This window comes from Drosophila miranda, chromosome 2 (genome assembly GCF_003369915.1).
Source record: "Drosophila miranda strain MSH22 chromosome 2, D.miranda_PacBio2.1, whole genome shotgun sequence".
In the NCBI taxonomy this organism is placed as follows: domain Eukaryota; kingdom Metazoa; phylum Arthropoda; class Insecta; order Diptera; family Drosophilidae; genus Drosophila; species Drosophila miranda.
Window position 1 is genome coordinate 16,081,203 of NC_046675.1, and position 21,979 is coordinate 16,103,181.

Below are 21,979 nucleotides of genomic sequence, written 5' to 3' on the forward strand. Positions count from 1 at the left end.
CGAAATTGTGACACTTGTAAGTGAGCGTGAAATAATTTCTCGCATTAAGTATACGCAACGGGGACCCCACAACAATGCGCGGTTGCTGTTAGAGTGCAATTGTTTAAGCAATTAATTAGCGCTGCTCCAGGACATCCATTGCCACCCAGTCCTACCACAGCGAAGATGTGACAAAGGGAAATCAAGTAAAACCAACTCAAGAACTCAAGAAAGCCAACTTCAGAACCGAAGTTATGATACTCTCATCATCATACTGTTTCTCGATCTCGCCCTCTTTTACTAAGTCTACCTACAGAAGAAAGAAGACTAGGTGCCTGGACTTGCCTTGCAAATGAATATAGTTTTTGATATTATGGAGTAATCCTGGCCAAGAATACATCAAGTTTGTTGAGTCGGAGGGGGCTGATTCTAAGTGTTGCAATCATATGACCAAAATGATAATACCCTCTTAAATATGAATTGGCGGCCACTTAGGGACTTCGCGCAGAGCGGCGGCTCTCAGATTGCTCAGCAAAAGCCTCTTGAAAGTGAGTCTGAGCCTCATGTTTAGTCTAACAATGAACCTCCTTGGTCTGGCGATGGGGCGTCGGGCTGGTATTGGGGACTGGCACAGAAATGTTAAAAATCCCAACCACAAATTGTGGAAATGCCTGTCTGGGCTGCTGTCCTGTCTGCCTGTCTAATTGTCTGTACATAATTTAGGCAAACATTTTTAATTAAGTGCACTGCTCAACTCATACACAGGCAGCCACATTACATGGCTTGGCTTGGTTTTTAATTCCATCATTAATCTTGCAGAGCCATGGGCGAGGTGTGCTCGAACAGTTGATTGCAATTAACAATCGGGGCAAGTCATAAGCAGCTTTTAGACTTTGGTGTTTGCCTCCTCGGCTCTCTGGGTCTGGGCCACAACAAGGCAAACAAAACCATCCGCAAACACAGTTGCCACACCAAATCCCAACACTTTTTGTTGGAGGCGACCAACGCACAACTTTATTTACTTGGCTGCGGTTTCTTGTTGTTTGCGGCTTGCCCGACATACCCTTTTGCTAATGGTTCTATTAACTTAATTATAGAGTTTGCCCAGTGCCGTCAGATGTCGGACATCTGGTCACCGCTGGGGTATTGTCTTTTAAGCGTTTAAAACTTGAGATTCCTTTCCATATGCACAATATACGAGAGTGCACAGAAACCGTAGTCTGTTAATTATGAAAATACTCGTATCTCTGGCTAAGAACTTGTTGAATTACTTTGGCAAGAGGATGAAAACTTCCACACTTTACGAAATCTTTTCTTCCACATCGTATCGTTTTAGTTGCTATACCCGGTAATCGCAGAGTTCAAAGGAATATTTTATTTCTGATACATGCAGCAGACAGACAACCACAATAGGTTATCGTAATGTCAGTCGCTGTGTGAAATGAAACGCACTTACCGCCTCTACTTAATTCTTTTTATTAAATGCTATTTCAGGTTATTGGTTCTTGAGTAGTGGGTATCTTTTAGTCGGATTATTGTCTTTAGCCTTCTGTCTTGTGTTGTGCTTGTTTTGCTTGTTCAGCCGCTGTCTGTGGCACTCGTAACTTGGCCGCAAAATTGCTTGTTTCCGCTTCCGCCCACTCAACCCTCGACAGCCCTTGCTCGGCCCTCGTCGCCCACTGATAGATGCCATTATGACCTACACTTTGGCATAAGTTTCCCCCTTCTTGGGCGACTTCGGGCGCTGACGACGGTGTTGGGGATGCTGGAAGCAATTAAAGCCAATTATTCTGAAATAATTGTTTTAAGCAGATTTCTTGTGAGCCTCCCCATCTTGGCCAGTTTATTGTGGTTTCGTTCTTTGTATTTTTTTGGTTGAGGATGTTATCTGTTAGCTGCTTGGGGCTTTATTCGGCTTTGTGCCTGACGTTTGAGTTTTCTTTATAACGATTTTTATTTTCAATTTGCATTGCGAAAAGCTCGTTAAAATAATTTGTCACAGTTTGCTGTTTAATTAAAAAGTTTCAAATGAATGTGCCATGCCATTAAATGGTTCTCTCTCGGGCTCTCTACCTTCCTCCTCCCTTTATATTGTATTGTGTGTTACTCTTTCCCTCTGTGTTTTTGCATGCCTAAAAACAATTAACCCGAATGCAATGCATTGCAATGGGATGCATATCCACATCCATTCGTACGAGTACGTTCATTTGTATACTCTTAGCATAGTGGAATTTAACATAGTGGCGAAATATGCCCTGTGAAAATGTACATCAGGGGTACTTTGGGTCTTCAATTTTGATGTTCATTCAATAGTTGCTATAATCAAATTATTAAGCCAGCTATTGACCAAACTTTTCTTCCCTCAGTCGGTTTAATTAGTAGGAATTAAGCACATTTTTCCTTTCTTAGAACTAATCCAAACAGTTCAAAAGGAGCCCAACCATCACGAAATACACCTTAAAAATAACTGGATATTAATAAGAAATCATCGAATATTTTAGACCAAGGCACCCTGTTAGTGCTTCAGCTTTCTTTACGGATCGGTTGGTTATCTGATGTACATATATATTTCTGCGTGTGTCGGAGTGGCTGTCTCTATGCATGTGCATTGCTCTACAATTTCATTTGCCAACCAAATAACAGGAGTACGAAAAAAGAGCGCCATACAAAATTCGCAACGAGAATTTTGTATATGCACAATAAAATTTATTGTTGTACTAGCAATTGTTGTAAGCTTTTGTATTTGTCTGTGTGTGTCTGTGAGTCGCCCACAATGTCCGTCAGGGGCTTCATTGTTCAGCCACATAATTAATTGTCGTAGTTTTTGGGTGTTAAATAATTAGAAAACAAGTTTTTCAGCTATTAATCACACGGAGTGTGGCGCAGGATAGCAGGGTGAACAAAGTAAGAGAACTTTTTATACGAAAACTAGCAAAAATGTGTTGTTAAATTTAATGGCCAGAGAGCAGCCATCACACCACATAAAAACTCGAATTAACCTCAACACCTTATCAATGGGAAGTGGTTCCTAATAGGCTCCCTAAGCTCCAATTGTAACCCATTCTAAATCACAACATAATCCCATAATTTACATAAAATTGAGCCAAATCGCCGCCACAAGCATACCAAGAAGCACCCACAAAAGAAACGCTCCTCAGACTCCTTCCCATCCTCGGGGCTAACACAATTTGCCCCACTTAAATATCATTATGTCATAAATTGAAGTGGAATCCTGGTTCATTTATGAAATTTTCCCATTCCCATTGAGGGTCCGGTGCGTGTGTGTATAGGAACTTCACAAATTCGATTTTCGTAAAAGTTCAATGGGGGAAAAGTGAAAAAGGAAGAGCAAGTGTGTGCACGAATTTAAGTTTTTATGAGTGCCATCATTGGTATCATCACGTCACCATCATCATCATCATCATCATAAGATTGACCTTTCTAATTGCCAGGACAACAACTTTAAAATGTGTGTTTGAGGATGGAAGTAGGGAGCATCAACTAAGGTGGACATTTGCATGGTAAATGTTCTTTAAACACAGGCAGAGATGGTGCTAATGAAACGTCAATTATGTGGGACCGTTTACAGGAAAAAAATACCAGCAGGAAGAAATAGTAGAAACGACTAAAGAATACCGTATGCTCAGACTGTGTTGTCCAATGGGATGGATCATTTTGATATTCAATGAATAATTAGATATTGTCTTTATGTTATACTCCAACAAAAATAAAATCTCCATATATTTTTCTAACTACGCACTATGAAACTCCTCTGTATTTGAGTTTGGAGTACAAGAGAAATGTGGGAATCGACTGAAGCTCGCTTTTCCTGTCATATAATATACCCTTGTGCCCTACGGGTAGCGGGTATAAAAATGAGCACGTGACCAACTTTGTCAACGCTTCAAGCATATCCAATTTAACCCTCAAATTGCTGTCATTATGACAGCCACCAGAGCAGAGAACAGAGGCAGCAGCATCAGCATCCGGAGTAGCATCGGTGGAGTCGCTGAGTTATTAGCGAAGCGTGATTGGCATAAATCAATGCAGAAGCAGCGCGTCAGAGGTGAGGTCAACGGAGGTGGAGACAACGACGACGACGACAACTGGAGACAACAGAGAAATGCACCTGCCCGAGACACTTTGCGAACTCACTGGCCGGCTCTTTGCCCTAATGGGATTCAAGCCAGTGAAAAATTTATGATTGCCATTCCTTACCTCCCACTCATCCGCCCACTTGTCGATGACATTGTTCCGCTGTGGGTTCCGCGTGTAATCCCTCTTATATCAAGACGGATGTCGTTGATGCGCCATTTATGCTGAAATCGAAAGCATATTGATTCGTCGATCGCATTAACATAAAAATATAGCTGCACCGGATTTGTGGGCGCCTTTGGCTTCCTTGGCGCATTGCAGATGGGGATACTCGTACTCTGATTTGCATAGAGCGCGGGGTTGTTAAGGAATGTAAATGCTATCTTGAATAACTTTTACCAAGCGATCTGTTTATACACCTCCCTCCCACTATCCCACTCTCCCAGCTCTCGTCCATTTCATGTACGAGTAATCCTATTTTTTTTTTTGACTTGCTTCTTTGTTTGACAAAATGTTGGACAAAGGATTTAATTAGTTTTTCTTTCATTTGCCATGGGAGCAGAGCAGCTCTCTAGTAATTGCATTTGAACAGATATCACGACACGCGAGAACGTTTCGTGCACGGAACGGGTGTAAAAGCCAAATTGAAAACAAGAAACGGATGGCTAGTTTCGTGGTCGAAACATTAGATACCTTTTCGAATCCCTTGTGCATAAAAGAGGTATATTAGAATACTCGTTTTTGTCCCATCCGTCCTTAGGGATCTCTATGAACTTGGCTTTGACTTGAGTTTCATTCAGAGGTTCTATGAGCTTCAATGAGAGAGTTCAATTTCCCGCATTGCAAACATTTACTTGAATTGATAAAGCCCCATTTCAAAGGGTAACAAATTAGGGGAAACACTACTGACGAGTGACCGACTGGCAGTTGGGGCTAGGAGGTTGCCGCCTTCCTTTCTCTCTAATGAAATACTTGTGTCGTGTGCCTGTCGACATTATTAACAGCTTCCGAACTTTTGAATCTACGAATTGCAAACTGCAAAGGGAGCGAAAATGGGAGCGAAAACTGCAATCGCCAGCATACACACAGAGCCATCACGGTATCAACAGCAAAGGGAAATGTGAAAAGTGTGCTAATTTCCATTAAGAGTGCAGGAGCAGCAAAGGCAACATTCACAGCAACATCATCCAGAGCAACACCATCAGCACAAAGGCAGCGCCAGAAAAGTGTTTAATTCAAATTGTGGCTCAAAAGCAGCCACTGTGGTGCCATTCTGCCATGACCATGGCCGGAAAAGCAGCTCCTCTTTGGTTGAGTCAAGTGCAGTGGCAGTCAGTTTATTTATTCCTCCAGCAAGAGTTGGGATTAGGTTTGGGCTTGGGTTCGGGTTGCAGTTCCAGCTCCAGTTCCGGGGTCGCATCGAATAAGTCGCTGCTGCCTTGGCGACAGAAAGCCAATTTATGTGCTTTGTGATTTTTTGTTTGAGTTTGCTATATTTTTTATTGGCAGCACAATTTATTCACAAATATGGTTGCACTTCTCCCCGTGCTGTGTATGCCTGTGAGCGATGTTTATTGTACAAAAGATATATGGTATTGCCAGAGAAACAAAGAGTAGTATTTTTTATATACATATATTCTCCGACCCCCGCTCAGCTTAGACGAGACTAGTTTGTTTGGCCAGATTTGATAAATGTGGGAAACATTTTGAGAAAACCAAAGTTCACTTTTGCACATTGAAATCATATAATAAAAATAAATATTAAAGGTATAAATATTTAAAGTGACTTTCACAGAAAGTAATGGCTAGGCAATGTGATGATGATACGAATATTGTTCGATTTGGATTTCAATTCAATTTAATTGAATATTTTCCTAATTTGTCTAATTTCCCCATCCTTCGCTTTTTATTCCTCCATATTTCATCGAATTCTTTTCGCATATGATAATTTTTATTTGGGACATCCATCTTTCAAGTATTTAATTATACTCGCATTAAAACTCTTCTTAAACTCTTGAAAACAGAGTAACAACAGTGTTTTCAAATTTGTCTCTTCCCCAAGAATATTTTTCAACGCGCCATGTGAGCAATTTCCGATTGTACTATACAGGCAACAAAAGGCCATGAAGCGGCTGCATAAATCCGATATACCGTATTAAAGAAGACCCATGCAGGGACAGCCCAACATGAGAGTATTGTACGTATACCTTTGGCATTTTCTGAAGTCAGCATACAATATTTGTCGTTACTTGGTGGCCCGATGGTGGTTGGCGGCTGGCCGTCGCCCTGCCTTTTGGCTTTGTTGTGGGCGAAGCTTTTAAAAGTTAATAAATCCTTTTAACTTATTCCATATTTCAATGCTGCTGCTTTTTGCCGTTACTGCTGCTGGTGCTCATGCTTTTGCTGCTGGTGTGGCGGGATTCGTTTAAATCGGGAAAAATGCCAACCAACAATGTGAATTTCCTTGTGTGATGCTGCCGTGCCCGTGCCCTGGTATGCCCTGGCGTGCTCTTGTGGACAGAATCAATGGGGAAACTGGCTGAATGAAAGCAATTCACTTTATTGAACAGCATTATTCAAATGGAGTTTCTCTGCTCTGGCAAAACGGTCTCTAGATTATGAAGCTGTATTGTATGTACGATTTGTACAGCTCATCGTCAGACATCATTCATATCAGTTTGAACATAGAACGGAACTATCATTAAACTTTTCATCTATTTCAATTTCTATTTTCATTTCAATTTCAATCTGTAGGCTCTGTGTCCCGTTCCGTCCAGAGACAGCGGAATTGAGTGACTGGCTCATCATATATCATGGCCTTTGTCATCCATTGTCTTCCATTTCCGACATACATCTCTTGAATATTGCGTTATTTTTCCGTTTCTTGCCATTGCGTTACACGTTGTTTTTTTTTGTTTTCTGATTTGTTGTGGCAACCAACATTTATATTCCTTTATAAGTATTCGAATATATATTTATATATAGTAGGTCTGTATGTCTGTGCTGTGTGGCCGTTGTGCGGCCTTTTAACGATTCATTTTTTATAAGAGAGAGCCGGCGCCGGCGAAGACTTACTATAAGCTCAGTTTCCATTCAGGACTGGCTCGGGTTTCCGTGCTGCCTTCGCCTCAATCGCCCTGTATTTTTATTATTTATTATCCGTTTTAAATCCCAGCTAAAGATCATTATACACATCAGTGCGTCCGATTGTGAGAATCGCAGCTACTTCTGATTTTCTGATTTCTTGTTTTCGACGTTTTCCCCCAGTCTCCAGCTCCAGCAAAAGCTGGAGTCCCCCAGCATTTGGTCTCCCCTCTGTCCCCGACACAGCTCTCAAGTTCTTGCAGAATCCCTGTGTTGGGGAAAGGACGCACAAGCGCCAAACGAAGGCAAGGAAAACGATTTAACTGAAAATTGAGGTTGAACTTAATCATAAATCAATGCTAATGATGCTAAAATGCTAGAAAATTTCTTACACAGCCCAGCCCGGGACGCGCCATTTCGAGTGGATATCACTTCCACGAAGGATGGAAATCTGTGGGAAGGAAATCCAGATTCAGGCAAGGATTTGCAGAGCTGGCATTTGCCAAGGCACCATTCACAACCCACACCCACACCCCCAATGCCCACGCCAGCGCCCACGCCCACCTCCAAGCCCACGCCCACGTCCTTGCCCATTTGGCAGATGTCTGACTGTCATTTATTACAATTGCTTTGACTTTTGTTAGTTTGTTGTCGCTGGCATTTTGTATTATGCATCTCATTGTGGATATCCCTGAACTCAGTTGGCCCTGAGATTTATAATCTGCTTTTCCGATATTGTCACTTTCACAATAGGCAGCATTGTAGAAACAGTTTCATCATTACAAGCAAAATAGTTTTAAGAGCGCACGGAAAAGATTTTTATTCTAAAAGATTTTTAGTAAAATTTCTCAACTTTTGTCGTACGTTTCTTGGGAATATTTTCAACCTTTTTGAAACGATTTCTGAACGCTTTCTTTTAACGGTTTTTTGCAGATTGCTGAACTTTCGTGGAACGCCGCTACGAAGATGAGCTCGACTAATTTGGATTACGAGACTATGTCTCAGCGTCGCGACAAGCTGCCGCAGGACGTGTGCCGTCTGATTATGCAGGGACGCCAGGCCAAGGGGCTAAGCCAGAAGGAACTTGCCAGCAAGATTTTCGAGAAGCCGCAAGTCATTGGTGACTACGAGGCCGGACGCGGAATACCCAAGGATCAAATTCTTGCCAAGATCGAGCGCATCATCGGCATCAAGCTGCTCGGCAAGAACCGCGGTATGCCACTTAAAAAAAAAGTGGGGAAAAAGAAGTAAAAAACCACCAGAATACCACCAACAGTATCTGTTTGACCACGCTATTGATTAAAGGCTTGCTTGGACTACCTGAAATGCTCTGCTTTTCCCTTCTGCCCTGATCATTGTCTAGTCAATTTCCGCCGGCCAATAGCCTCTTTCAAATGCCTTTTCTGCCAAAAACTGCTCGGGAGTGATAGCTCGTTAAAGTGACGCCATAAAAGTGGAGCATAATGTGACGCCCGAGAATTTCAAAATTCATGAAGGCAATGCAAGGGAAGTTTAGGTGCGATATATACTTTCCCTGTCACCTCAAAGTTTGTATACTCTTTCAGGGAAATTGTTAATTTTTGATATTAGACATTTGGTGGAAGAATTTATTTGACATTCGTATCTGAAATTTTTTGAAGGGAATTGCTTTGTTTTCTTAGTTCTTGTTTTCATAATTTTCTATTAGATATCATCAGAACTCATTTTAGTCATCAAAGGATGATTCTCTAAGGTATCTAAGGACTTTGTTATAGTAACTTGCTATTAAGAATTATTATAATACCAGGGTGCACGCACCCGGCTCACTCGTTTAGCTCGCAGACGCAGATATGAGTAAAATATCGGGCCACCTGCCAAAAGCGCTAAAGCTAACCAATCTTGTCATTTCAATTAACATTGTATTTAGAAATATAGAAAAAAATCCAACTTCTTCATCTGTTTCAATAAATAGTCAAACTATCCCCAGTACAGGGCATAACATACACATTATATATTCAAAGCACTTTAAGTCATTTATATTTCGATAAAAGTGTTTATGCAAATCTTGTAAAACGTAATCGTAAAGCGGACGAAGAACCGCCAACGATACCGAAGCCAATGTCGATGCCTGAAAGCGCATTACCAGAGCTGAAGGCAGTTCCTGGGGAAGGAGACAGAGCGAGCGAGAGAGAGAGAGAGAGAGAGAGAGAGAGAGATGGCATCCGAGTTGTAAAAATTGAAATAAATGTATGCTGGGACACGGAGACCTCCACACACAGACATATTGTATGCAAAACATGTGTGTGAGAGCGAATATACGGGTGTGCGTGAGTGTCTGTGGCATAAGTTATGCCTCGCTGGTGCCCAAATGGACAGAGGGTGGCACCTGACTGCTGCTCAACATACACACCCTCATGCACCCACCCAGCTCCAGCACCAGGCCCAAGCCACCTCCAGTTATTCTGACCTCAGACGCAGACCCAACCACAATGGAACAAACATTTTTGCAAATAGAAAATTGAGTTAGCGTCTCCCGTTCCCTGAAATCATGTGAAAGTCTTATAGTTGAGTCGAACTTATGTGACCCTATATACGATTCAGTGTTGGCAAGGAAAGAAGTATTGCAATGTCAGAAAGGTGCATGGCTATTGACACTTGTAGATTAGATTTGGTTAGCCAAATGAGCTTAGTATAGAGTCTGGAAGTGTTTGGAAGTGTGTTGTTAATTTCGTCTGAAAATAGAATTATATTTGCATGTCCTCCAAGAACATAGTACACCCCTGAGGTACCACAATTACAGGGTACACAAAAAAAAAAAAAAACAAATGCGTGAGAGCTGGGCCAGAGGTGGCTGAGGTGCGTTGAATTTGTGGAAATTGCCTTTTTACGAGCGTATTAGCATGCGTGTGTGGGTATTTGCATTCGAGCTGGGCCGCGTGTGTGGGGCCCGCGCCTAATGTGTCCCCAGTGAATGAGTGCGGACCCTCTCCCTCCAGCTCCAGGCCACCGACTTGCCTCCCCTTCTTGGGCCGCAGATAAATCAATTTACTCTCATTTTATTTGTATGCATAAATTTGTGCGTAATAAACAGTGCGTTGCGTCGCAGTAACCAGCGTTTTTTGAAATGATTTTCTAAAGCAGCTTCTCCCCTCCATAATCAATTTACGCACGCCTGCAGTCAGGCGCCGCTTCTTAGTTTTTTGTGAATCTTTTTGATTATTCTCGTTCTTAGAACTCAAAAGAGAAACCATTCCTTTTGTTTAGTTTAACTTTTTAGCCGATTTGGATTTGACCAGCTTACGAATTCTTTTCTGAATACTTATGAATTTTTTTCTTAATATATCGTATATTCAGTCGCAAACTCTATCGGCCACCTAAGGAATGTTATCCTGTGAAAAAATACTGTCACAGATAGAAATTGACTCTGCTGATGATCTTTTTCTGAATTGATGAAGGTAATGAAATAGCTACCAATTTTTTAAACACTCGTATGTGAATATAATTATTTAATTTGAAATTTGTGCTCTTAAGAAGGTCCTTGTAAAGGCACCTGCTGCCGTGTGTATGTGTGAGTAATGGGGGCAGCTAACATAACATTTTCCAATTCATTGAGTTTTACAGATGCCATCCATTGGCGTCATCAGTGATTTAGAATTGTTGTATTGTAACCTCCCCAAACGGAGAGGGATATCGATGGGGATAAGGACGAGTTGCTATCCCCTTTGTCACGTTCCCGAGCGTGTATTTGTGTGTTTGTGTGTGACGTCAACAAATGTCAACATGCGATTTGTCAAATTGTTGAAAAATCTATATATGTATAAGTATTGCAAACACACTGTGAGTCAGAGCCTAAACTCTGTCGGCTTTCTATGGATGGATCTGGTCGAGCGTTAAAATGAAATTAGATTGACGTTTGACACATTTCCTTTTTTTGGGGATGCCTAGAAGATGATTTTGCCTACAGCCTACAGACTACAGCCTATTGGCATTTGCTTTTCCAAAGCCCCACCTGCCAGACAGCAAGCCACCGCCATCCAGCCGGGCTGTCACTTTAAATCCGTGGTAGTCTGTCAGCAGAGAGAGCCCCACCTGGGGGAATTCTCGTGGCACACTTACAGGCGTATCAATATTCGGGAATTCGGGAAGTGCTCGACATGTTTTCGATTTCTGGGATAAACAAAGAGCACAACAAATCACCAAAGTGAAAAGTGTTCAACGAGAGGAAAAAAGAAAAGCGGGAAAAAACATGAAAAACAATTTACAATTGACAAGTAAATAAGCGTTGAAAGAGAGGAGCCTTGGAGGGGCTCTAGAAAGACCTGCGAATCTTCGGGTGGGGTGTTGCCTGGCAACACAGCTGCCAACAGAGTTTAGGTCTTTAGTTTTTCCTAGTACTTCGCCCACTGCAGTGGGCTAATTGAACGCTAAAAGCTGTCCCACAGCAGCAGAGCCTAATGAGCCTATCCTGGAGACTGCAACACGTTTTGCCACTCACATACATATTTATGCCCGTCTTTGAAGGCAGGATCGTAAAATATTTAAACACATCATCGTCCTGAACTTTGTGAACACTTTCACCGCGCATAAATTTGACCTTTACACCAGTTTTTGGGCTGGCTTCTCGCTTTGACGCCATCAATCTGAGTCTGGAGGCAATCTCCCCTGGAAATCCATCAGCAAAGTGCACACAGCCACACCACATTGGCAGCCTCCGGCCCCGGCCTGGCAGTTTGACAGTTTCTTGCCTGGAGCCTGTGCGGCAACACTGCGCGCTTCATTTTTCTTCATTTAGCTGCAAAACAGCTTGAGGGCAGGCGCCTCTGATTTATCTGCCAGCTAGCTTATAAATATTTCAAGTTCTTGCATTTTAGTGCACGTGTGCTGCATTATCATCAGTGGGCAGAGGCTCTTTCCGGGAGCGCATTTTAAATGCAACGAAATTTCACGGAGCTTGTTGAGATTTGACGCCATCTCCAAAGCTAAAATACTTGCCAGCCATTAAAGAACGTGATTCCTAAAGACACGGCAGCCAAATTCTGCACTTTATGGACCAGGGAGCAGTTTTGGTCAGAGTCAAACTGATGGAAAGATTGATGGTTTTGTGATTGGTTAATTATTTACAATTATACACAAACTCAGATAAAGATAAATACCGAATAAGAAATTAAACCTTATATCATTAATTATATAGAAGCTAATAGACAACACAAAGATTGAAATATGAAAGGAGGTGTCTGTGGTATGCGAATTATACAAATATTTTATGGCCAAAAATGTGAGTGTGAATACAATTTCTAAGCCTTACTATTTTACGGCCTGTGGGTATTTTGATAGTTTTCTGATTGACCTTTTATTTGCCTCTATCGCTTTCATTTTAAAGGTGATTTAAGCTAATTACAATATTTTACAAAACCGAAAGACAACATCTTTAAAATGCCATCAACAACATATTGCTGGGGCTAAACGTGCTTCCATCTCCATATGTGTGCGTATGGGTTTGCAAGTTTACTTTATGGTTGAGGTAATTTAAAGCCACATATAGACACAGACACTGACACACCATCGTGTGTAATATTAACTAACGCACACACGTACAAACTAAATGAAATTCATGGCATATGTGCGTGCGTTCCATGCGTGTGTCCGTGTTTCTGTGTATCTGTGTGTGGTGCTTTTCCTGCTGGTGTATGCGTGCATCTCTGCTGGTGTGAAGCGACATGCATGGCATGGCGATAGTATCTGGCTAGCTGGCGCTGCCTCTAACAGCCACACTTGTGTCTTACAGTAACCGAGCCAGCGTCCCAGAAAGTGGTCTTCTTTTAGTACCCTTGGAGAGGGTATTACAACTTTGACCAGAATTCTGAAACGGAGCAGTTTCTAATTGGAGCAGTTCGCGCTAGATAGATTACGTGAAAAGAACCATATAGAGTTATTAGTTGAGTCAATGTCCAATAGCTATGTCGACCTCTTTCGGTGGGCAAACGTATATGATACTAAATATAATTTACCAAACAGTTGCTTGTCTCTATCATATATGTAAGTATCAGTTTGGAAGTGTGTCTACGCCTCGGTCTTCGTTTTGCGTTTCGATATTTTTTGGTTCTTACTTTTAAGAAATTCCTCTGCCGCTGCAGGCCAAATGAGATTTAAAGAGGGGATATGGTGGCAAGGAAGCGAGAGAGAGAGGGAAAGAGACACACAATTATGGCACTTTCTGCAGTAAGTTCTGGCCACACACTTGCCCCTGTTTCATCTTTTTCTGGGTTTTTTTTTTTTCGTGGCTGGTCTGACTTTTTAGCATATTTTCCCTTAGCATATTTTTATTTGTAGCATTTATAAGTGAATAAATGCGCGCATTTAAATGCCACTTCCTGGTCGCCCCATCTCCCGCGTCCGTTCGGCTTGGGGCATGGCCTGGTCTGGTCTGGGACGGTCCTGGACTGGTCTGGTCTGGTCTGGGAATCGTATTCGCTCTGAGGCTCATTATGTATGCAGTGGAACAGTTTTTTCTACTGCTGCTCAGCATTTTATGCACGTCTTGCCAATTTATAAATCATTTTTGTTTGTCTGTTTGCATTTAGCTTGTTTGCTGCCGGATCTCAGGCTGTAACTGGGAGAGAGGAGAGTGTGTGTTTGAGGCTGGACGTGGCCGGCTACGTGGCGTATACGTAATGTCTGCACTTGCATATGTTCGCTTAGCTTCTCTTCTTTATCCCTCTCCTCCTTAGGATCACTCTCTTTCTATACATTATGATTTATTTTAATCATTATGCTAAATGATTTTTTCGGAGCCTCATCTTTCACTTTTACGACCTCGACTTCAAGCTCTGACAAAATTATTTTCTTGTAACTGTCCGGGTTTGAAATATCAATAAAACTGAGGCGCTGATAAATCATAATTCTTACCTATATGGCAGAAAGTTCCCAACTTCATTAGAAACAAAGAAACTTGAAGACACTCACATTCGTAGATACACAGCTTGTCGAAGGAAGCAGGAGCTTGGAGGATTTTTCATCGTTGCCCGGTTTATATTTCGACGAATTTTGGCCTGGCTAAAAGCATTTCCGTGTCTCAGTATTAGATTTTCGTGTTGCTTTATTGAATTGTTTTTCGTTTCTTTTGTACACCAGAGCCAGAGCCTGGTAGCAAAATTCTGCAAAGAGATACATATCTTTGGCTACGAAAATCTCTCAAATATGATGTCGTCGCACAGCAAATGACCCGCATATGTCTCCGTGGACCTGGTCATCAGGTCGGAGAGCCAGATGGACAGAGAGCCTGAACGATACAGGGCACTCTTGAAGGACATTGAATAACACGCAACACTTGAGCGGAGCGAACACATCTGACTAGATTTCAATCTTGTGTGAATATGGATGCGTTGGGCACAATCCAGGAACAGCTGTCAGACATGGTAAGAGAGAATGGTGCTGGAGTGGTTTGGTGTGGAGCGTAGCAGTGTGGCAGGGTGGTGGGGGTGGGTGGTGGTGCCACAAGTGCGCTTGTTGTCCGCTTGTTGCGCACTGAATTATTTATTAGGCATGTGTTCTCCTGTTTTGCACTAAGTGTCATTTTGTTGGCCAACAGAATTTGCCTTGTACCGTTTTTGGGTTTTGTCTGCCCCTCAACCGAAGTCCGAACCACTCTCTACTCTGTACATTCGCCAGATCAGACAACCAAAGTGTGTCAAAGTGTCTGAATATTTTATGGGGATGCTCAAATGAAGCGCACAAATAAAATAAAAAGCAGAGAACCGAATAGAAAAAGCGGTAGACAGAGGAGAAAATTGATTTAAAGTTGAGCTGTGCTTTTCCTAATTAAACTTGAGATTTGCATAATTTGGTTTTCGCTGAAGTGGGAATGGGAGTGGCAGTGGGAGCTGCAGCTGCACGACCCTCCAAGTGGGTCGCGGAATGTAATAAACTTGCACTTTGGATATGTACGAGTATGTATGTGGGGGGTCTTTGACTTTTGTTTTGGCAATTGGAAGAAGCATTCCCAAAGTTGCCAGAAAAAATGTGCAAAATTTGCACTCCTCGAAGATTTCATATTTGAGCTTCTCCTCTTCTCCTCGACCTTCTCCTGGCTTCTGGCTCGGCACAGGAATGCAATCAATTTGCAAATTTTCGCTACTTTGCCGCGTTTGCAAATGCTCGAGTATTTGGCTGCTTAGCAGTTTTTTTCCCCCATAGTATACACATATATTTTTGTATTTTTTAGTCTTCTTTTGCCTCTTGCATTGCCATCTATTTTGTGTTATTTCTGCACTTGGCTGCTTGTCTGGAGCGCATCGAACGCTGAGACTATGCCGGAGCCGGAGCCGGAGCCTGAGCCGTCTATCTGTCTTCGATATTCTCTTGAATTCCACTCCTCTTCGGCTTTGTTCTTCTCTGGGAAGCAGCGAGTTATGCAAATGCAGCTCCTGAGGGTCCTGGCCATGTTTTGTTGAGCCAAAGGTGGTCGGGCCTGGGCCTGGGCTTGGGCCTGGCCTGTGTTGGCCTGGCTTTTTGGCAAATGGCGTAAAAATAGTTTGCGACTGCAGGCCATCAAAAAATGTTCACTGATCATTGGCCACCGTAGCGCTCTAATGAAAGCTAGAATCGGGACTTTGCACTTGCCTGGAATACCTATGTACATACCATACCTATACTTTATGCATAGATGACTTCCTCCTTCTTTTTCATTTCTACATTTTCCTATGTGCCATGTGTAAAATCGACAAATAATGGATGCCTCTCCCTCTCTGTGTGCTGGCAGTGCGCATTTGAATATCAATTCAATTGAATTCTTTGTGCTGCTGCGGCGCCTCCTGCTGAGGATTCTGTGGCGGTGGCTATGGCCACGGCTTCTTTCTCAGGCATTCAGCACTCAGCCTGACTGCCTGGCAATATACATTCCCCACAGCGTTATGCAAAGGAATTCGTAATGTGTAAATGCGCCAGCCAAGTAGGGACTCTTCTGTACGAGTGTACGAGTATTCGCAATAAATTGCAGCGGAAAATGTTGCATCTTTGCATGGCCATGTCGACACGAGTTTCAGCTCGACTTTAACTGCGTTTTTTCCCTATCGAAGTCGGTTGGCAATTAATAAAGTTTTCCACCTTAAAGCAGCTATTAAACGTAAATCCGTTGTTATAGAGCAAGCCCTTGTAAATGTACGTAGAAAAAAATATGTTCTGTATGAATGCTGAAAGGATCTTAAACAATTGCGAGACGATAAACCGATTTAAATACTTGGATCTGGCCATTAATTACCTCAACTCAAATCAACTGACAGCCAGCACACTTGCCTTTTCGCATTAGTCCAGGCTCTATACATACATACATACATATATGGTTTTATTTATGTTCGAAATAAATTATTCTACTCACTCATCAGCATTATGCGCTGTTATAAACACGTTTTTAATTAAAATTGCAAAAACAGGCAAAACATAGAAGCGGCAATAAAAGCAAACAGCACGAGGATATGTGGGCTATGCTTGTGGGGGAGGGGAAAAGAAAAAAAATGTATATGTATATATGATGGCAGCAACTTCAATTAGCGCAAAATAAAAGGCAATTCCAAGTAGAACAAAGCCAGCAGCAGCAGCAGCCACAGAAACAGCAACACCAACAGAGTCACAAACAGACAGAGAGACAGAGAGACAGAGACAGAGACCCACTTACCCCAGCAGCTCAGCAGCGCTGGGGAGAGGGTATGGACGGAGAGTTGTAGGCGCAACAGTTTTAGCCATAAAATGGGAAACACGTAATCATCGCAGCCTGATAAATGTGCGTGCAACAACAGCAAAACGGCCACGCACTCTCTGGAACACTAGATACGAGTACGAGTATCAACGAGTATGAAAGAATTAGAGATGGGCGAAGACTGTTTCATTTTCAAAATCAAAATCACGAATAAAGATATACCTAGATTTCGGAAGAAATAAATTTAGCTTAAATGTTTTCTTTTCGTTCCATTCGGGTTGGTAAGACTTGCAGAAGAGAAGAGAAAACACGGCCCAGATGCACATCTCTAGTGCGTCCATCCTTACGCTGTATCTGTGTACTATAGGCCCCACATCATCGACCTTCAGCATTTGTGCCATTTTAATGAACTGGCAAGCCCGCATACACTCACTCAGTGCCTCCCCGCATTCATTACGGTTCATTTTCAGTTTTGCTATTCAGCCATCGTTCTGCCCCTGTGAATGATATTAAATGTGAACAAATATATGTATCTATGTGAAGCTGATTATTTATGTAAGTGTATAGATAATGTATGAAAACTTTGCCACTTAGCCGCGGCAGGTACAAGTATAACAAATTGAATACAAGCGAACAAAGAGAACACAAACAATTGTTTACAATCTTCCTTTCCTTGCTGTCAAATCAAACCAAATACCTTTCGAATTTATGTATATGAGTCACACACCCATATGTGATTGTTTTCCTCTCTTTCTCTTTGTGTGTGTGTTCCCACACTTCCCTCCCTCTCTCAGGCGTTGTGAGATTGTGTGGAAATTCGTAACATTTTAACCCCTCACGTGCCAGAAATGAATTGGCTCCCAGTCAAAGTATGTGGCCCCCAGGCCAAGACATCGAAATTGTCCTCACGTCTAGACATAATTTCTTCAATCATTTATTACCTAATTAAGTGGAAGTATAAATGCCGAACTCAGCCACCCGGTATGCACATAATGGGCGTGGCAGGTCAGGGGGCACAGAGGCAGAGCAGGAACTCTTGCCTCGTGCTATTTTCATTCTCTTCTGGGCCAGCGCCTTTTGTATGCGAATTAACTGGCAAAATTCCAATGATTGACCTTACTCTTTGTTGCTCTCTGGCTCTCCGGCTCTCTGGCGCTCTGGCTCTCTGGATGGGTGTGTTTGTGTCGTCGAGTGCGGCGCAGTGGAGTGGTTCCTGGGAACTTGAGTTTAAGCCATGAAACGGCGTGGCGTTGCCTTGAGCAAGTGTCTTTGTCTTCTGCTCATCTTTTGTTCCTTGCAAAAATACAAAAGCATTGTGTGGCTTTTTCTTTTTATTTTTTTTCCATTTTCTTTATTCTTTTCTTGTTATACCCTGGCAGAGGGTATTCGAATTTTATCCAGTATTTCCGACACTATTTGATGTATATAGCCTTGATCATAATCAAACAATTAAGATACATCTGTTTGTGGGTTGCTGTGTAGCTAGTCATTTAATTTCCGCTTCCCTAAAATATGTATAAGTTCACATAGCACAGTCGATATGTATCTGAACCGAGCGTCCTATATCATATAGTTGTCAGAGTAACGATGGATCTGTAAGGGTATGCAAAGTTTCGGTCACCAAACATGTTCTTCTTTTCTGGCTCGTTTTGCTGTAGCCTTGTTTATGGATATGTTTGCTCCTGAAGCAGGTCTTTTTTCCAGCTGTCTTTGTTGCATACGTATTCTCCGCCTTGTACGTATACTTTCCATTGTAGTCCTGGCTTTGTTCGACTCAATAGTGTCACATACTTAGTTGCCGATCGCTGTGGGGCTTTTGGGGGTCAATAATGAAGTGCACATCGAGAGCCGCACGTGGCCCACAAAAGTGAACGGTTTTACTTACCAGAAAACAGTTTCCATTAGCTTTAAAATCCAGATCAGAACAGAATAGAACCCCAGCCTAGAACCCAGAAAACTTTAAAAGTCGATTGTTTAATTTTACTTTCTATATTTTGTTGTTTTTTGTTTCTCTTACAATGTTTTATTACAAATATCGCTTGGTTTCTCATTTATGTTTCGCTTTATTTCATAATTTATATTTAACTTTATCCATGTACTTCAGTTGGTTGTATACGCTAACATAAAGCCCACAAATGTATTCCTAACATATCGTATAGATCCTATTTACTGTTTACTGTTTAGGTTTCCACTTAAGGTTTTTCTCATGCAAGTATGCTCGATGCACAATTGCCAGAGTTATGCTCTGCTTTAAGTTCATGCTACTTTTTATGCATCCATACTAGGGATTCGTATTTGTGTGCTAGTTGTTATTTCTTTCATTTTCTTTGCTTTTTACATTAATGCGTATATTTTGTAATTTCCTTACGTTTTCCTTTCTATTTTTATCATTTATTTTCTTCAACGGTACTTTACATTGTAGCTACGCTTTGTCTTGTGCCGCACCCCGAGTGACGGGCTGAAACAATACACTCGAGTGGACTCCGATATACCCCCAACTGATAACGATATAGTAGCCATTAAAACGATATGCAGTTGCCCAGCAAATGAACAACAGCTCCACTTATTATTCCCATAATCCTAACGATACAGTTTCCCCTCCTCTGCTTCATCTTTGTCACGCCTATGACTGCGGCTGTTATTGGGGCTGGCCTGGCTGGTTAGATTTAAATTCGTCTAATATTTAGCTATAATATAGTATGCCTTAAGCAGGTTCTCAATAAACTTTACACACTTTTTGCTAGATGTATTTTTTTATTTTAAGGTTAAAGCGTTGCTTTTTCTCTAGAGACTATTAAAGTAGTTGCCAATGCTCTCTAACGTTTATAACTTTACTCGTACTGTATGTATATTTTGTATATATTAATATGTATAATTAGTTAGGGGTATATTTGCTTAGATATGCTGGGATTAGTTCATAGTTTTATGTCAACAGTGGTATAATTTGCAAGGATATTTGATAATGATATGGTTTAGCCCCTTGCTATATATGCACTATATAATCGTATATTACATTATCATTTTCCTAACTGAAGCGCAGGCTATGGTCTTGCCAGAAATTGTATATTGTATAGGTATATATATACTATATATATATATTTATATGTATATAAACATAATACATACCGCCATGTATATGCATTAAGGAAGACATTTTTTCATGATTGTGACCATTTTCGTTATGCGCACATTTCCACATTGCTCTCCGCCACAAAGTATGTGACAAAAAGATACTCGTACTGCTGTCTCTTTGTCAAATGGTCAAGCTTAGGCTTAGAGTGTGTTTGTGTGTTAGTGTGAGTGTGTTTGAGTGTGTGTCTGTGTGTCGAACACTCAATTAATATTCATAGAATTTTCATTCACCCAGGTGTTGTTCTTCTCCTTATACTTCTGCTACTTTCCCCCCATACTATTTACAATAGTTGTATTCTTTACATATTTCATTTAAGGCTCAACTGAAGTTTCAATCGATATACAGTTCAATTTATCTGATGGTTTCATATCCATAACTGTTGTATATTTATCGTATGTTATATTATGTATATCGTTGTATATTGTTATAAAGAACTATATACAAAAGATTCGAGCAGGGGCATTGTAAGAACTTGGTTTTGTGTGTAAACTTTGTTTAGGTGTTCATATTGATATGTACTGTTAGTATTTAATTACGTTAATTGAGTTTTTTAAGTTGTCGGTTGTACGTTATATACAGAAAAACGGAAATGCTAATCGGGATTGTGGGATAGCAATGAAACCTGTTGAAACGAGGCGCGAATATGGCTGTTGGCCGGAGATCTTCCTGCGGCTTTGCGACAGAGCTGTGTGTGTGAGTTTGTGGAAACAATTGAAATGCAGAACGCATAATGGATAATGAAACCGTAATTGTTTTCGCGCCTCCAAACGAAACGGAAAACGGTGAAATAAATTAACAATAATATTTCGCTTGGGAGTGTTAAATGAGTTCATTCGCTTGGCCGTTGGTGTTGGCTGTGGAAAAGGCCTGCGCCTGACCGACCGGTTCCGACCGTTCGCACACATTAAAATGTAATTAAAAATCAAAAGAGAGGAAAGGAGTATGCATGAGAAATAAACATTGTTAAGGCGGTTAATAATTCTTTTTAATGGAGGCGGCCAAGAACTTTATAGAGCTTAAATAGCAACAAAAAGTAGCAATGGAATATTGCCTGCAGTGAGTATGATAATGATGAATGACTGACAGAGTGTATATATATATTGTTTACCGTATAAAACACTAGCTACGGGTAGTACCATATTTTAAACCCATTCTATGTACAGGCCACATCAAATCCAACTCTCGAGTGTCTGTTTTTGTTATTAGCTAAGAATATTATTATGTAGACAGCAGTTTTACTTTTCACGTTAAAGTATAGATAAATCTAGGTTGAGTTCTATATTGTATATACTCGTATGTACTCTATCGTAATGCTTCACATACGTATCAAAACAGACATCGGCAACATCGTCAGGGTTCAACAACAAAGCATTACAAAAATCGCAGCTAAACACAGAACTAGCCCCTAAATGTATACAACATATATTCATATCATACGCTACGCTATATAAGATACGTTTTACCACTCGACTCCCCGATCCCCGATGCCTGTCATGGCATATATTAAGTTATAGCTATCATTACACACGATCCGTATATCGTATATAGTTGCACCACTCCCGCCCTTACAGATATCTACTACGTACAGTTATCCAATTGCAATCCTCAGCCCTTAGCTATGCGGCTGTCATGTCGCTAGCCCTAGCCGGCCCTTTCTGCTCGCATCGCTCATACGCAGCGTGGTCGTGGAGAGATAGGCCAGCGAGAGGAGGAGCGCGAGGTGAAGCAGCCGGTGGCAGCCACGCGCCTGCCCATGCCCACTCTGGGCGGCACTCGTGCTCTCCGGCCAGATGACCTCGACTTCGGACATTTTGAAAATGCTCAGCAGTCGGTGGGATTGTAGCTCATTGTGCTCGGTATTGATTTGATGACTGATGGTCTTCAGAATCGCGGTGCACTCGTCCTGCAAGCAGCCAGATAAGCCATAAATGTTGGGTTATTGGGTAAATGGATTATTAGGGAAAAGGAAATAGATTTGCTGGAGTCTGTCTCTGTGTGGCCTCTGGCATTTTGACCCA

At 41.6% G+C, this 21,979-nt stretch overlaps 2 protein-coding genes across 8 annotated transcripts in view; one reads left to right on the forward strand and one right to left on the reverse strand.

Moving 5' to 3' along the window:
* Positions 1-7,904: 7,904 nt before the first annotated feature.
* Positions 7,905-8,484, forward strand: LOC108154533 (endothelial differentiation-related factor 1 homolog). Its single transcript, XM_033389621.1, has 2 exons — positions 7,905-8,018; positions 8,092-8,484. The coding sequence occupies exon 2, from the start codon at positions 8,125-8,127 to the stop codon at positions 8,407-8,409; it is 285 nt and encodes a 94-aa protein (XP_033245512.1). The 5' UTR covers positions 7,905-8,018; positions 8,092-8,124; the 3' UTR covers positions 8,410-8,484.
* A 10,839-nt stretch (positions 8,485-19,323) lies between these two features.
* LOC108157065 overlaps positions 19,324-21,979 on the reverse strand; it is a 70,694-nt gene continuing 68,038 nt past the window's right edge. For all 7 annotated transcript variants that reach the window (XM_033389188.1, XM_033389184.1, XM_033389183.1 and 4 more), the window contains one exon: positions 19,324-21,864. In XM_033389188.1, the coding sequence (XP_033245079.1) occupies positions 21,589-21,864 (276 nt within the window). In that variant the 3' untranslated portion in view covers positions 19,324-21,588. The remainder of the gene's footprint in view (positions 21,865-21,979) is intronic.